This window comes from Callionymus lyra, chromosome 13 (assembly GCF_982586985.1).
Source record: "Callionymus lyra chromosome 13, fCalLyr1.hap1.1, whole genome shotgun sequence".
NCBI classification, from domain to species: Eukaryota; Metazoa; Chordata; class Actinopteri; order Syngnathiformes; family Callionymidae; genus Callionymus; species Callionymus lyra.
The window spans coordinates 26530542-26548083 of record NC_141830.1 but is presented as its reverse complement, the minus strand read 5'-3'; the positions used below and the strand labels follow the sequence as shown (position 1 = coordinate 26548083).

Here is a 17542-nt window from a genome sequence, read left to right as displayed (position 1 = left end):
CATTTCATTGTCAAATATTTGGGCTTTATTAAGTTACTTTTTTATCAGACTAACAGACTAACGTCATAATGATATATAGTAAGTAAGTAAGTAAGTAAGTAATATTTATATAGCGCTTTTCGAGACCAGGGTCACAAAGCGCTTTAACAATCAAAACAATACTCAAAACAGTACATACTTCAAAGATCAAGATAATACTGAGAACAACACAGGAGTTCGAGAAATTCAAGGAAAAGCCTGAACAAATAGAAATGTCTTAAGATGTTTCTTAAAGGAGTCAGTAGACTCCATCAAGCGCAAAGGTCGATGGATATGTAAATATGTATCCACTTCAAATACCACTCTGTATCTACTCTTAAGTCATGTTTGTTTTACATCTTTACGTGATAGATATATCAGTGTGTACATGTTGTTGGCTCTCAGGTCAAGGTTTTCCACTGTTTTAACCCAAATGGCATAATCTTTGAAAGAAGTAGGAAAAACAAATCTGTTTCATTTCATTTTTTTACTAAATACCTGAGCTACCAACCTATGTAATGATGATATTCCTTCTACAAATGTATATCATCTTCTTAAAACCCTACTATCGCAAAAAATCGAGTAAAAAGGGTAGAAATAACTTTTAAACCTTAAACCAAAATTATATTATTTAGATTGTAGTGTACCTATAGTAACCACATTATTTATTATATGCTGTTATTGGATATTTTCTGGACCAGTGATTTAGCTACTAGTCACTTATCTCTGCTGAAGACACTTTATGTAATCAAAGAATGAACAAATCTTTAGATTTAATTGATGCTCATCTTTCATTCTCAACTAACATCCAGACTTGATTAAACCATCAACCTTTTCTCGAGTTAAAATAAATATTTTATTCATCATGTTGATGTTTTATTTCAATAACTTTCAACACTTTGTTTCCTCTTTAATTCCAAACGGACAATGTGTCAGTCAACTGTTTATTTTCCTGATTCCATGTATGAACACACACCTACAGCTTTGACGGAGCAACAACGCTCAGTCTTGGCTGGTCTTTACCATCCAGCGTTGGTGTGTTTTCATGGTGCGCGTCTGTTTGGAGGCGCCGTGCATATGTATGGGCGAGGCGGTGGATCGTGACTGTATCTGACGCACGGGGACAAGATCAAAGCACTCCATCTGATCCCATAAAAACAGACGCAAACCTTCCTCTCATCCAAAACCCCCACTGATAGTCGACTCCGGCAGCCCAGACTCCTCCATTTACTCGCTCCACTCCTCTTCTCTTTCTCTCTGGGTTCTCTCCCTCCGTCCCAGCAGTCCCTCGTCAAGGCCTGCCTGCCTCGCTTGTGCGATTATGCCCCGTGATAAACAATGGCCCGATTAGCTCATAAAGCAGGAGTGTTGTGCATAATGCTTACAATAAAAGATAGCATCTCTTCACTCATCTTATTTACCTCTCCCACTGAGGCGTAGGCAGGTCACAGTTCTATAAATACAGCAGGGAGATAGAAATGCTTAGGAAATGTAGATACAAACGTACATCTGTTGGTCACATTTAGTTGCCTGTTGGACAGAATAAGAAGAATAAATGCACTATTTCAAAGTAGTGATTTTTAAAGTTTGAAGTGAAGTAATATTTATAGAGCGCTTTTCCAGACCAGGGTCACAAAGCGCTTAAACAATCAAAACAATACCCAATAAAATATGTAGTTAAAAGATCAAGACACATAAGACAAACACAGGAGTCTCAGAGAATCAAGGAAAAGCACAAATAAAAGTTCGTTCCAAAGCTCAGGAGCAACAGTCTGGAAGGATTTCTCTCCTCTTGTCCGGAAGCGTGTTCAGGAACCATCAGTAGATTCTGATCCACAGACCTTAGAGCCCGAGCTGGGGTGTAAGTCTGGATCAGATCAGTGATGGAAGGTATGACCATCAATAGATCTGAAAGTAAGAACCAGAATTTTAAAATGATCCTGAAAGAAACTGGAAGCCAGTGAAGAGATTTAAGGATCGGAGAAATGTGAGTTCTTCTACTAGAGCGGCTCAGAATTCTGGCTGCAGAGTTTTGTATGAACTGCAGGCGCGACAGATCCTTCTTGTTTAGACATGAAAATAAACTGTTACAATAGTCCAGACGAGAAGACACAAACGCATGGATTACAAGCTCAAGATCATGTTGTGACAACATTTTTTTAAGTGTGTTGAAAATCCCTCCTCAGATTGTACTGGACAATATTCAATATGATTTTAGATCACATTTGATAGAAGATTATGTTCAGAGCTATTTAACTACATCTCGCCCTTCAATCTACTTGGACAATTTTATCCATTCACTCATTAATAATGAATAGGTTATCAAGAAGTCTTTCCTCGATTTTTGACAAACTCTCTAAGCCAAGGACCTTCAGTTTATATAATGCAATAGGGTCCTTTCAGATCGACGTAAACATGTCACGGAAATGTAAGATTTAATGACGAATGGACAGAAATATATCTACACAAAAGAAAATACTTTAGGAATTCCCATGTTCTTGTGGTTTTCACAATGTCAGTATAACGTATCTGTTGCTATTTCAAAGTGCAAAATGATTCACAATTCTACAAATCTATTTTGCATCCATTTGCCTAGAATTCAACAGGTAGTAGGAGTAGGAGGGTTGACCAAACCACATCCTTCTGAAAATCTGTCCCTCGGGAAGTTTCAGTTTAATATTGCTGATGAAGCTGAAAGTGAAAGTCAGCGAACACTTTCTCTTTCCTTTGGTTTCCTTCTGTGTTGGCCCCCCCTTTCTTTTGTAAAGAAGATGCATGAGTTTGAATTATTGATTCCGACACATGCTTCATGCTGCTCCGAGTCATTATTTGTTCAGGTGAGTGTCATGCTGCTCGCCATCAAACGAACACTACAGAGATTAAGAAACACAATCAGGACCTGAAGACGGCCGCCGGCGCTTAAGTGATGAACCCAAAGCTTTCAAGACGAATGTTCCAGAACATGTTCAGTTCTTTTGTTCCCATTAGTCATCGAGTGCCCAAATTATGTTGTCGTTGTTTTATATGTATCTGTCTTCTTGTGGACCAGTTGGGAACTCCAGAGGGAGGTAAAGAAGGACCCGTTCCACAAACAGCGTTTAAGTCTCGCCACTTGTTTCTAATCCATCATGAAGCACCACAGCCGCACAACCTCAGGAACAACTCACCGTACACGTGTGTGTGAACGATTCATTTACATTCTGGACTCTTATGTTTTGAAGTTGTAAGCCTGAGGAAACCAGGATTATCCACTTCTCAAGGCGCGAGGTAACATGTTGCTAACTGTTCGTTTAGCCCTGGCTAAGTGGTCAGGGATGCAGGACAGGTGAACTCTATTCTCTCTACCGGTCCTGCAGGGCGTGTGTGTGTTTGTGCGGAGTGTAACACAATTTCTCTAGTCCTCTGGGCACTGGTGCAAAGCAGAGAATAAATGGTGGAGGTGGCAGGCCGGGACAGAAAAATCAATGCCTGCTTATACAGACATGACACACCAGCAGCAGGCTGGGTTCTGTTTGTGTGTGTGTGTGTGTGTGTGTGTGTGTGTGTGTGTGTGTGTGTGTGTGTGTGTGTGTGTGTGTGTGTGTGTGTGTGTGTGTGTGTGTGTGTGTGTGTGTGTGTGTGTGTGTGTGTGTGTGTGTGTGTGTGTGTGTGTGTGTGTGTGTGTGTGTGTGAGTCCCGCCATAGATGTACAGCGCACAATCAAGCGACCATATGTTGTAGTGCTATTTCCATACACTAATTTCAAGATGCAGTGCCGTATTCCGCTCACAATACCATATAGTCCGATACACTTGAAAAGTGTTCTTTTAGGAGACACTGACGTCCTGTGATTCAACTCTCTTGTGGTTAATGTGACAGAACTGAAACCAACCAATCAATATGTCCAAACATCAGCTAAAAAAGCCGATGGAGTCGACTGTATCCTCTCGTCCTCAGTCATCGCCGGGATTTTATTGTTCCTTTAGATGACTGCCTACGCTTAGCAGCTGAAAGTTTATTTAAAGTTGAATGCATCTATATTTGCGCATTACTTGTAAATACAAAATTTCATTATTGATAGACTTTCAGAATAAACTAGAAATAGTACAATAAAACATGATTTTGAAAGCCAAAAAAAGTTTAAAAAAAAAAAAATGTATATTGATACAGTGCTGTTGAAGGCATCTAGATTAAAAAAAATACACAATCATTTTTATTTTACACACAATTAATTGATTATAAATAAACCAAAAATATCTATGAGTAAAAATAAAATGTAGTAATTGAATAATAATTTTGCGATCATGAAAAAACGAATCATGTTTATTTTTCCCTGTTTTTTTTTTTCTCTACCACAGGAAGTTCGAGTGCGAGTTGTGCGAGCGTACCTTCAGTGAAAAGTGGGCGCTGAACAACCACATGAAACTGCACAGCGGAGAAAAGCCGTTCAAATGTACATGGCCATCTTGTCACTACTCCTTCCTCAACCAGTCGGCCATGAAAGATCACCATCGGACCCACACAGGTGAGCGACTGTTGTGTTTGTCTACACCTCATTGTTGCACTCCTTTGAAATAAAACAACATTAGTCACCTGATCACATCCTTCACTCCTTTGTCTTCTGTTCATACAACTCTTCTGCCCGACGTCCTAAACAACAAAACAATTCACAAGCCATCTCTAAAAAAAAGTATGTTATTTAGTCCAAATCACCAAACTTGGATCCGATCGAACTCCTCTTTGATTCCCGGCTGTTAAACAAGACGAAGTTTATGTGTTAAGTGTGAAAATCTCACATTATTTATGAATCTTCACAGCTTTGTTTGGAGGAAAAAAAACATACACAGGTTTTTGGCTGATATTTGTCCATCTGCACAGGCTTTCAACATCAAAGAGTGAGTTACTCGTTTACAACCGTCTCATCTGCAGCTTGACTTGAGTCTTACTCTTGGAGATGTTCTTTTATTGTTCTATGGAGCGAGCTGTTCCTCCGTGTCCATCTGGTCAACGGGCATGTTGTCCCTCATCCCAAGCTGGTCAGCGATGGTGTGTCCATGAAGTCGTTCTGATCCTCGTGAGCAAGACTTCCCACTTTCTGCTGAAAATACGTTTTGTTTCATCTTTGTGGACAAATGTTCAGTCATGAATGAAGTCAATGAGGGAAACAATTCTCTCTTGGTCGCTGCAATACAGTGTTTAAACTCTACGTCTATGTCAAATCATGGATCAAGATGAATTTTTAAACCCTGTTGATTTATTTTTTGTTGAAACAGAGATGCTACGGATCAGATCGTTCTTTATTTTCATATGAAAATATATTACTTTTGACTTGTTTATTAGGAGTTTATTAACTGATCATCTTTGATCATTAAAAATAAATGAAACATTTAATTTGTTGAATTACCTGCATTACATCCTTCTTACAATATATTGCTTTAACAAAGGAGGTTGAAAGAGATGAGTGACTGGATCACTAGTGTTTGAGTAGATCATAAGTTAGTATTACTTCCGTGTATATACTGAGCCGGCAAGACGCGTCGCTATAACAACCGTACCTAGCAAGCTGCGCCGCACGGTTCACAGACAGACGGAGACGTAAACGACAACAAGACATAGAAGTACAAATTGACAACTTTACAGAACGTCACACTGATTGGTCGAAGTTTGTATTTAAGAAATGCTTATTTTATAAAATAAAAAATTAGAAATTATCGCACATGTTTACCATATGCATATCACACGTGCCAATGTTGTGATATCAATATTTCTTAGATATATCGTGCAGCCCTAATTCCTATATATGTATGAGATGCACTTAAATTAAATTCACCTCTTCTGAAATAGTGGCATGTTCTTTTAAAATAATGTCAGCTGTCTATGTTGTTGTGTCGAAAGTCATCGACAGCTGTGATTGGTTGGCTGGGCGGTAAAGCATTATGTGAGCTCTTCACCATCACTGAGAGGGTTATTGAGAAGGATGACACCTCATATGTAATGTTGAGATTGAAATAAGTGTTGTTGATCCAAACAACAATAAAAGTTCAAATCTAAATAGTCTAACACTTTATAAAATCCAGAAGAATAAGTTTGTAGAGCCTGTATGTCGTCTTTGTGTTTAAAAAATACATTTGGAAGCGGCTTCAGGAGTGAATATAGTTTGGAATAATGTCTCTAGACAGCGACAGAAGTCGTTTCCTTCTTTAAAAGCGTCTTCACGCAGCAGCCCAACAGTTTCCCCTCGGCCTCGCTAACGTCCCGAACACTTTTAAGTCGGCGACAGAAGGAGCAGCCAGTGTCCTGACAGGCTGACTGAACACTTGCAGGAGAGCCCTCCATCCGTCACGGCTGCCTGCCGAGTGTGTGTGTGTGTGTGTGTGTGTGTGTGTGTGTGTGTGTGTGTGTGTGTGTGTGTGTGTGTGTGTGTGTGTGTGTGTGTGTGTGTGTGTGTGTGTGTGTGTGTGTGTGTGTGTGTGTGTGTGTGTGTGTGTGTGTGTGTGTGTGTGTGTGTGTGTGTGTGTGTGGGAAAGAGAGAGACTTGCTGGATGTTATTTTAAATGTGTTTTAACAGTGATGTAATGTCAAGCCCCCTCCGACATAATTAGACGTTTTATTTTCATTTGTTTCCAGCCCCTCATCGTTCGCCCTTGCGCGCCTGGCGTCGGGCTATCACCTACGTATCACCCAGAGAGGGGGCACTAGTCGTGCGGCCTCAGAGTAAAGTGACAAGTCGTTTAATGGACAAGCTGGGTTTAAAAACTACAAAATTAACTTATCATTCTGTGAAATGTGATCCCCATTAAAAGTTATTATTTTGTCTTATTAAACCAGAATATGGAATAGAAATACAAACTTTAAAAAAAGAAGAACAAAAACGAAAATAAATATTAAATATTAGTTTTTATTTTACTGCAAATTTTTGAATTTTAACTCAGTTTAAATGTGTCAGAGAAGGAAAGTCTGTGTTTAAGGAAAAATAAACAAAAATGTTTTCTGTTCACATGTAAAAGTAGAAAAGTGGTAAAGTGAGCTTGAGGAAGACTTTGAAGAGTTTAAAAGTATTTTAATAGAAAAAAAAGAGGATCATGAACTGAAACATTGATTCATGAGAGGTTATTGTCTTGTATGAAATTATCATTATTTTTATTTTTAAAAATAAACAGGGAATAGAAATACACGCGTATAAATAAGAATGAATATGTTATTTTAGTTCTTATTTCACTAATAATTTAACTCTCAAATTTCTGAATCTATATCTTTTACATTTAAAATAGTGGATTTTTATAAATTAATTTCACTATAATGATCTTTTTTCTGGTAAAGCATATATAATATTTATTCGTATACATATCATTCATATCAAGAAAATCATGGTTAAAAAAGCAGAAACTGCAGCATTAATTTATGTGCAGTTATTATCTTATATGATAATTATGTAAAATATCTACTGTTGGAAAGTTATTATTTTCCTTATTTAAAAGAACCTGGAATGAAAATATAAGGTAAATAAAAAGCACAAAAACTATCTAAAAAATATTTATTTTATTTTTATTTCATTGGAAATTTTGAATTCTAACTCACACATTTCTGAGTAACGATGGTTTTAAATATCTTGAAATAGAAATGTGTCTTTTACTCTAAACTTACTGTAAATATAGTTTTATTTTAAAATAAATCAAAGTGGATATTCCATGTAATCAATTTACCATTGAAGTCGCGGTAATGATACACTTTTTTACTGGTTAAAGTATTTATCATGTCATATTTTATGAGATGATAAATAAACATGACAGCTCAAGTTTACACAACATGTTAAATGTGTCGGAGCAGGAAAAACTTTGGGGGCAAACCTCAGTGTTTAAGGGAAAATAAACACAAATATTTTCTATTCGGATGTAAAAATGTGTCGCGGGTGAACAAGGAGCATCGTAGCAGGGTGCTCGGGTCCTCACGCTTGCATCATTATTTCAGTGTAATTGCAAACTCTCTTCCTTCCTACAGGAGTGGAAAAGTTTACACCTCTAGCTCTCCTTGTCCTGCACGAACCAGATTTATTGTTCTCTGATTTGTGTGTTTTTTATGTTAATGGCTTCCTCCTCACACACCCGTCTTGTCGAGGGGGGGGGCGGGTAGAGACTCAGTGGTCGTCAGACGCCAGGGTCATTTGTAACTGCTGATGAATGAGCGACTCAAATAAATAAATAAGTGCAGCATCTGACCCAGCCCCGCTTTTCCCAGGCTCTTGGGCATTGTAAGGTAGGGACCACGGTGGAGGGGGGGGGGGGGGTCGTGAAGGGCTCCACATAGCGACAGGGCCACAATTGATTTCCTCGTCGCCTCAGTTTGTCGCTTAATCTGGCGATATGCTGATAAATCTTCCCACTTTGTCAATTAATTTCCCTGAAAAATGAGAGGCAAAATGGCGAGCACATCAATACAGCGGCGGATTCCGTGTCAGAAATTAAGCGGTGAAATTAATTGCCCTCCCATCCACCCCTGCTAAAACATAACTAATGAGGGAGGCAATTATAGCGGCTCCTCCGGGGTGATCCCAAACACACAGCACCGACACACAAAGGTGCTTCAAAGTCTCCTCCTTTGTCTCGCAAACATTTCCTGGTGAGTTTTAAATTGAGCTTTTTCCTTACGTCCGTTTGAACCCGTGTCCAGATCGGCCTCCGGGTCAGGGTCGACGTTCTTGAGGTTTCAACTAAAACCTTTGGCTTCAGGAACGTGTCGCGGATAAAACTCCAGCGTTGACGGCATCATGTCACTTTTTCCTGATCCCTCTCTTTCGGCCTCTGGGAGAGCAGGCGGCCACAGATCAGCGGATGAAAAGCACACATGTAATTTATCGCCGATGTTTCCTCTTGGAGAATCCTGGGGAATAATTGTGGCGACCGCAGCTGCGGCTCCAGGATCGATGGCTATGGATTTTTCTGCGGTGGGGTCTTGTAGCGTTGTAATGAGAGGGGGGACGAAAGGACGGTTTGGGAAGAGAGACTGATTTGCCTCATCCTGAGATCTGACCGGGTTTTCTGCAGGAAAACTGAAAAACAACATTAGATATATATAAAAGATATATATTTTATATATATATATATATATATATATATATATATATATTATATATATATATATATATATATATATATATATTTATTTTTATGTCAGCTGAGACTTTTCCAGGTAGAAAGTAGTATCTTTTACGACTTTTAACACGTGTTCGAGACAAGAGCAGCAATAGTATTTGGAGTGACTGTATCCTCTTGTCCTCAGTCATCGCAGTCATACGCAATCGCGTTCCTTTAGCTGCAGAGAAAGTAATGACTGCTGCCATCTAGTGGCTGTAATTATTATATAATCGCTGTACCCTCTCGTCCTCAGTCATCGCGGGATTCACGCAGGATTTCGTTCCTTTAGCTGCAGAGAAATGAATGACTGCTGCCATCTAGTGGCTGTCATTATTATATCACCACTGTATCCTCTCGTCCTCAGTCATCACTGTATCCTCTTGTCCTCAGTCATCCCCGGATTCACGCAGGATTGCTTTATAAATAAATATTACTTACTTACTTACTTACTTCAGCTGCGGAGGACATAATGACTACTGCCATCTAGTGGCTGTAATTATTATATCACCACTGTATCCTCTCGTCCTCATTCATCAGTGTATCCTCTCGTCCTCAGTCATCACTGTATCCCATCGTCCTCAGTCATCACTGTATCCTCTCGTCCTCATTCATCACTGTATCCTCTCGTCCTCAGTCATCACTGTATCCTCTTGTCCTCAGTCATCACCGTATCCTCTCGTCCTCAGTCATTGCTGGATTCACACAGGATTGCGTTCCTTTAGCTGAAGAGAACATAATGACTGCTGCCATCTAGAGGCTTTAATTATGATATCACCACGTATCAATATATTGTTCTACTCCTTCAGTGCTCACACAAGCACTCGTACACTCTCTCAGTCCTGATGTGTGTGTTCAGATGTGCGCTTCTACACAAACACGTGTGCAGACGTGTGCCTGCGCCAGAGTGTGTTGGTGTGTTCAGTGGCGGCGCGAGGGAGAGAGAGAGACCATCAAGCTGTTAATGACGGAGCAGATGCAGGGAGGAGAGCAGGAGTGTGAACGAGCTCTCCACGCTCCCCATCTGGAAGGCATCGCCCCCAAATGAAGTTGTAGAAAACCATCCCATTGATAATAAAGCTAATTTTTATGGCTCTGACAAGTATGTAATTATGTTCAGCGGTGCTTTTCAGATTTTATCACAGTCAATAAACCACACTGGCAATTTCCCGTCCCCCATTTGACATATTTACACGGATCCATCTGATTGGAGGAATTAGTTAGCGGCGAGAGCCGTGATGGATATACACCAGTGATCTGTGACTTCTGCTCGGCTCATCTGTTAATCGACGCCAACATGCTGCTCATCTGTTCCTTTTCTCTCCTTCCGCCTTTTATTTTGCCACTTAACAGATCTCAGACCATTAACAACACACAGCGCAGCAGCTCAGCAGTGCTTTACGCTGATTGTTCAACTTCCTCAGCATTTGTTCAATCGACACTTGACAATATGTGAGCCTTTTATTTGGAGACGTTCAATGTGTTGAATATGTTGAAGTGTTTGTTCTTTCTGCGTTTGTTCAACAAAACGAGGAAATCAAATAACTAAATCGTTTTTAACTTTAAAAGGTTCTTAAGCATTTCATTATTATTTAATATATTTCAATTTTCTACATTGAAAGGTTGAATTTGTTTTTTTAATAATTACATCAAAAAAATGTTAACATTTTAAAATGAATCACATGTTTTTCATACATTATTTTGCTTTAACTGTAATTTAATTTTTATGCTTTCGATCAAGTAGCTCTGTACTGTGTAACATTATATTATTAAATTTAAAAGGCTAAGAATGATATGATGATATATATATATATATATATATTTATATATATATATATATATATATATTACAATTGCAATATCAAACTCCATGTGTAAAAAAATGATTATTTTTAATAATAAAAAAATGTATGCACCACCCTTCTGCCATCACATGGTCAAGGTGACCCGGAGGCCCAAAAACGAATGTGTTTGTGGTATCCCTTGTGTTGTCTCTGGGTCAAGCTGACCCGGAGGCCCCCAAAACAAATGTGTTTGTGGTATCCCTTGTGTTGTCTCCGGGTCAAGGTGAACGACCTCCATCACTGCATATGTATTTACTGAAGCCAGGGAGGTCATTGACCTTGACCCAGAAACAACACAAGGGTTGAAAACAACTTTATTTTATCCATTTCAACCTCATAAATAATTTCAACCGTCCATTATCGTGATGGCACTGATTTACTTTTAGTTTTTTCTTCAGTTCAGTTGCTGGTTTAATAAAAACAAATTTGGATTTTACATGATTTTAGTTTCAATCTGCTGTTGTTCCTCTGGTGTCTTCACTGATGATTGTTCTTCCTCTGCAGGTGAGAAGTCGTACCTGTGCGACCTCTGTGGTTTCGCCGGAGGCACCAAACACGCGCTCACCAAACACAGACGCCAACATACAGGTGAGCGTCGCACACACCTGCGTGTCTTCATTTGCCATAGATGGTGATTGACACGTTAAAAAAAAAGAAACTTATTTTTCTTGATGCGAGTCATTTGAGTAACACGGGCGCTCACACGTGCACGTGACATGTGGCTGTCAGTGACAGGCATGTGTAGCAGCAGGGCTGACGGAATCTGAGATTTTTTAATTTCACTTATCATTTCGGCGTGTCATTCTGTCGCTTAGGGAAAATTGCATTTTACAGATAGGCTGTCAATAACGAGAGCTTTTTTTTGGGGAGGGGTTGGAATGAAAACGTGAAACAAATACTGCTTTTAGGCCAATACCATGAAGGATCCAGAGCTTGATTAGAAAAGTATTAATTTATTTAGTTTGTCCTGAAAATACCATCACAATTGAAGTCTAGTTTGTCTGTGATGACATGTTACATGCACTTTTTATTTGGAGGTTACATCTTGAAAAAACTGCATTAAAGCCAAATTTGCGAAAATAGCTTACATTAATTTAACAACATAAATTTAGTCATTTAGAAAATGCCACTAATTAGATCTTTCTTCTTAATTAGAAAAGCAAAAATAACGGTAAATCGTATTTTTTAAAAAAATTGCAATTTAAAGTGGATCATGAGGTGGAAAAATTAAATCAACAAACTAAATCAATATTTGAAATCTATACCCAACATTTCATGTGACGTGTCATCCCTCTCAACAACCTTGTCAGTAAACGAAATGATAAACAGATTATGTTTGTTGTATCGTACCCTATTGGCGGAATCAGTGATTCCATTTGCACGTGTATGTTACATTAAAATACACAATTTTATTTGTATAACTGATGATATAATATCTTCTAGTCTTTCTGAATGGTGAAAAGAAAAAGTAACACGATTGAGTCTATATCATATAGTGTTTAAATCAAATCGATCTTTGGGGAAAGTTTTTGTCGGTTAAGAGGAAACTTACAGTGAGCGTCGTAATCACAGTGCGGATCGTATTTTAACTAACTGTACAAAGTAGAAGAAAAAACGTCCTGATGTGTAGAGTAAATACACGCAAAGACTGACACGTATAAACAATACTACGTTTTTTTTGGACAAATCATATTGCCTGATACAGATCTCATAGACTTCCCAGATTGTGTACCGACAACCCTCTTAGTGACTTGATCAGCTCCCATGGTGCTTTGCCGCCCAGCCAACCAATCACAGCTGTCTGTAACCTTTGACATTGCAAAATTGAAAATAAATACAATATAGGGCTGCACGATATTTGCTATTGGTATCTTGAATTGATAATATATATAAATATATATAAATTAGATATTTTTTCTTTCACCTAAAAATCTAGCCGTGTGCCGGTGCGAGTACTGTAGTGGTGGAATGGAAAACGATTTTCTCTTTCGGTTATTTCCGCGTTTCGATGCCGACATGATCGTAGAAAAATATCACTTCATAACGCTCAGCCTTGCGGGACTTGCATCGGTTTCCCGCGGAACTGAACGACATCAGAGAGGAGCCGCCAGCGCGTGGTGCCAGACGGAGACGTAAACGACAACGAGACATAGAAGTACAAATTGACAACTTTACAGAACGTGACACTGATTGATCAAAGTTTGCATTTAAGAAATGCTTGATTTATACAATAAAAAAATATAAATGATCACATGTTTTCGATATGTACCTGTATATCGCACTTGCCAATAGCGCGATATCAATATTTTTTCGATATATATGGTGCAGCCTTAATACAATTTTTTAAGCGAACAAACAGCCGTCACTAAATAGAGTCGTGTGTTGAAAGGCATAATGGGAGTTCACCGTTGTTTCTTTGCACCGTAGGTAAGATGGGCATTGATTAGTGCCTCCAACTAAGTTGTGTGGTTGTGTTAAGGTTATTCTATTGTTTAAATAAATCATCTGTTTGTACCAGAGAGAAAAAAGACTTGAGCGTGAATTGACGAAATCCTGTCGACCCAATTCTCTAATTCTTGTCCGTTCCGGTTCATACTTTTCCAGCAAAATTTCTGTAACTTTGTAATTATATTTTTTATGCTCCATGAAGTTCTTGCTTGTGACACCCTTTTTTTTTTTTTTTTTTTCCTCCCCCCCACACCACAGGAGAGAGGCCCTTCAAGTGTTCGCTGTGCAAGTTCGCCTCCACCACGCAGTCGCACCTGTCGAGACACAAGCGCGTTCACACCGGGGAGAAACCGTATCGCTGCCCCTGGTGCGACTACAGGTACTGGCTCATCGACCTCTGTGCCTGGTGGCGCTGATGACTGCTGTTAAGGAAGTGATGATCAGGGTTGACGGGGGGGGGGTTTATAGAGTATGTACGGTGCATATATATATATGAGATGAGTGGCGTTATATTAGAGTTTGAGAAGGTTTAAATGCAGGTGTGTGTGAGTGGTTGGACGGATACGTGTCAGGGCTGAGTGGCGAGGATGGCGGCGACAGGTCTAATCTCTCCAGCTCCATCTCATCACCATCATCAACAGACCCAGCCGGATCATCTCCAACACACACCGCCGGTGTCACTCACTGGCAGGTCTCTGTCATTAAAACACCATCATGCCACATCAGTAATTACACAGGAAATTGTCGGTGAAATTGAAAAAGTTTTTGGCCGGTGTGTTGCACATCTCTCCATCTTGATCTCATTCTTCCCCCGAACCCCCTTATCTTCTCCTCCCTCATCACGTCTTTCCTCATCAGGTCGAGGCAGGAGAGTGTGAAAGAGAATGATATCAAAGTCTTTATTGTTTTTAAATGTGTTTTTCTTGAGGTCATCTGGAATCTTATCTTGATCTGCACTTGTATCGGTTCTACATTCGCATATATTTCACAATTTGTTATAGTTCCAGTCAGAATGTTCACTGTCAAATAAATATTTCTATAAAGTGATCCCTCGTTTATCACAAGGGTTGCGTTCAGAAACTGGATTGAAAGGAATCCGAAAAATAATGAGAAGTTTAATTTGTCAGTATTCAGACATATGTTGAGACTAGCAGGATATTGGAAATATGTCGATATTTGATATTGTTGTCTTGAAGTGCGATATCGATATTAATGCAATGTTTTTTCCTTCACCTAAAAATGTAGCTGCGTACACGCGCAGCCGCGAGTACTGTAGTGTAGGTCCAGAGAAGGAAAACTATTCAATATTTCCCTTTCATTTATTCCCGCGCTTCGGTGTCGACATGATCGTAGAGGAATATCACTTATAATGCTCAGTCTTGCGGGACGTGCATCGGTTTCCAGCCAAACTGAGCGACATCAGAGAGGAGTCGCCGGCGCGTCGTGATATCACCAAATCAATAATAAATCCACCTCCTTGTACACGCACACATAACATTTTATAAATGACGCTAACAACTTAGCTCGTTAGCATACGGTGAAGATGGAAAGGTTTACACTTGTTTGGAAGTTAACGATCTTATAAGAAAACAACTGAGATGAGATGAAAAGTTCTTACAATATGTTGCTTTAACAAAGAAGGTTGAAAGAGATGAGTGACTGGATCAATAGTGTTTGACTAGATCATAAGTTATGAAGTATTACTTCCGTGTATATACTGAGCCGCGTAACCATAGCAACCGAGCCAAGACGTAAACAACAACGAGACATAGAAGTACAAATTGACAACTTTACAGAACGTGACACTGATTGGTCGAAGTGCGCATTTAAGAAATGCTTGATTTATAATTAAAAAAGTATTAATAAATTATCACACATGTTTTCCATATGCATATCGTACATGCCAATATCGCGATATCGATATTTTTTCAATATATCGTGCAGCCCTAGTTGAGGCCTTAAAATTCCTCCTTGCACTTTTTATAAACCTTCTCTCAACTGTCATGAACATTGTCCTCATTCTAACACAGTTTATTCTAAACCTACATTATTTTATTTATTATTTTGTCCATTTTATTTTATCCTTTTTATTTATTCATGAGTCTCGTTTAGCTGTTGTTGCCGATACTTTAAATCTGCTAAAGCTGAAATCATCAACGTAAAAATAACAAACACCCAAAAAAAAAGGCTGTCTCTAACCAACATGTTCTTTAATAATAACTCCAGTACTGTTGATTTCATGCTCTGATGTTACACAAAGTCCAAATATTGTCTCACCTGGACCTGATCTCTGTTGTGTACAAATGTCTGTTTGTGAGTTTCACTCTCAGAAGCTTCTGCTCTTGAGCCTTTTGTTCCCTCACTGAACCTTAATGATCATTCCAGATCGAGGCAAATGAAACGGTAAATTAGAAGCACAATTAACATTTTGCTTAGCCCCCGGGGCTCGGACCACGTAGGCGGGAGGAGGTGGGAGTGGGAGGGAGGGGCGGGGCCGTGGAGATGCCCTGCAGCTTCACTAATGTGGGGATGAAGAGGTGAACTCAGAGGTGAACTCAGAGATGACCTCAGGGTTCCTGAGATGACTCTGAGGAGCTTCACGTTCAACCTGCATTTAAAATTCAACTCCAGGTGGAACATCTTCGACTCTCAGGTGGATCAAGATGATTTTTCTTTTCTATCGTTTTCAAAATCGGCATTGTGATTAAAATAAAGGCTATTTGATTTAAATAAATATAAAATTAAATCATGTACAATGAAACCCTCCCAGTCAGGAGGCCGACAAAAATAAGTTTTTCCTCATCACTGTAACACTGTGACTTGCTGTTGAGTCGTGCGATCTGTTTTTCTTATCTCCCGTATAGTCTTATCTAATCTATAATTCATCTTAAGTCAATCAAAATTATAAATAACACCAATTATATATAATAATAGTAAATATAAAATACATATATTCACAATACTGTATTGACAGCTGTATTTGTTTTATTTTTCCCCTAAGAAAATAAATTTACCTAAAAATAAAAGTCAAGTACTGGACAATACTACACATATATACTTGTTACTACACTATCACAACACCAGAGTTCAGTACTGGACAAAAACTACACATATATACTTGTTACTACACTATCACAACACCAGAGTCAAGTACTGGACAATACTACACACATATCCTTGTTACTACACTATCACAACACCAGAGTCAATAACTCGACAATACTACACATATACAGTATACTTGTTACTACTGTATCACAACACCAGAGTCAAGTACTCGACAATACTACACATATATCCTTGTTACTACACTATCACAACACCAAAGTCAAGTACTGGACAATACTACACATTTATACTTGTTACTACAGTATCCCAACACCAGAGTCAAGTACTGGACAATATTACACATATATACTTGTTACTACACTATCACGACACCAGAGTCAAGTACTGGACAATACTACACATATATCCTTGTTACCACACTATCACAACACCAGAGTCAAGTACTGGACAATACTACACATATATACTTGTTACTACACTATCACAACACCAGAGTCAAGTACTGGACAATACTACACATATATACTTGTTACTACACTATCACAACACCAGAGTCAAGTACTGGACAATACTACACATACATCCTTGTTACAACACTATCACAATATATTCTATAGTTTTCCCTATTTTATGTTTTGTATCTCATATTACCAGGTTCTTGCCAATACACACCTCTAATATATATGTGTGAATATACAGTATATATTCCTTAGTCAGTCCATTCCTTTGATTCGATGACTCTCACAACAGACCCAGAATATAGTAAGAAGTACCGATAGATTGGGAAAACTATTGACACTAGTTCAGGGATGTTGCCATGATTAATGGAGTCTTGCACAAACCAAATGCAAATCTTCTTCATTTACAAGTTAAAAAGACTCTTATTTCCCCGAATAAACTCATTGTACTGTCCAAAATACTCTAATTGATATATAATCTCTGACTTCCCATACCGCTAACTGGATGTTATTGTTTACCAAACGTTGAAGTTTTTTTTTTTTCCTGCCCGTACGGGCGTCTTTGAGGACGTGGTGCTAAGTGACAGTGGCAGGGAGG

The 17542-nt window shown here is 38.8% G+C and overlaps 1 protein-coding gene across 2 annotated transcripts in view; it reads left to right on the top strand.

The window, feature by feature from the left end:
- The window catches only part of znf407 (zinc finger protein 407), a 172121-nt gene that overhangs the window by 94524 nt on the left and 60055 nt on the right, over positions 1-17542 (top strand). For both annotated transcript variants that reach the window (XM_087805591.1, XM_087805590.1), the window contains exons 6-8: positions 4356-4522; positions 11474-11557; positions 13676-13796. In XM_087805591.1, coding sequence (XP_087661717.1) covers positions 4356-4522; positions 11474-11557; positions 13676-13796 — 372 coding nt within the window. The remainder of the gene's footprint in view (positions 1-4355; positions 4523-11473; positions 11558-13675; positions 13797-17542) is intronic.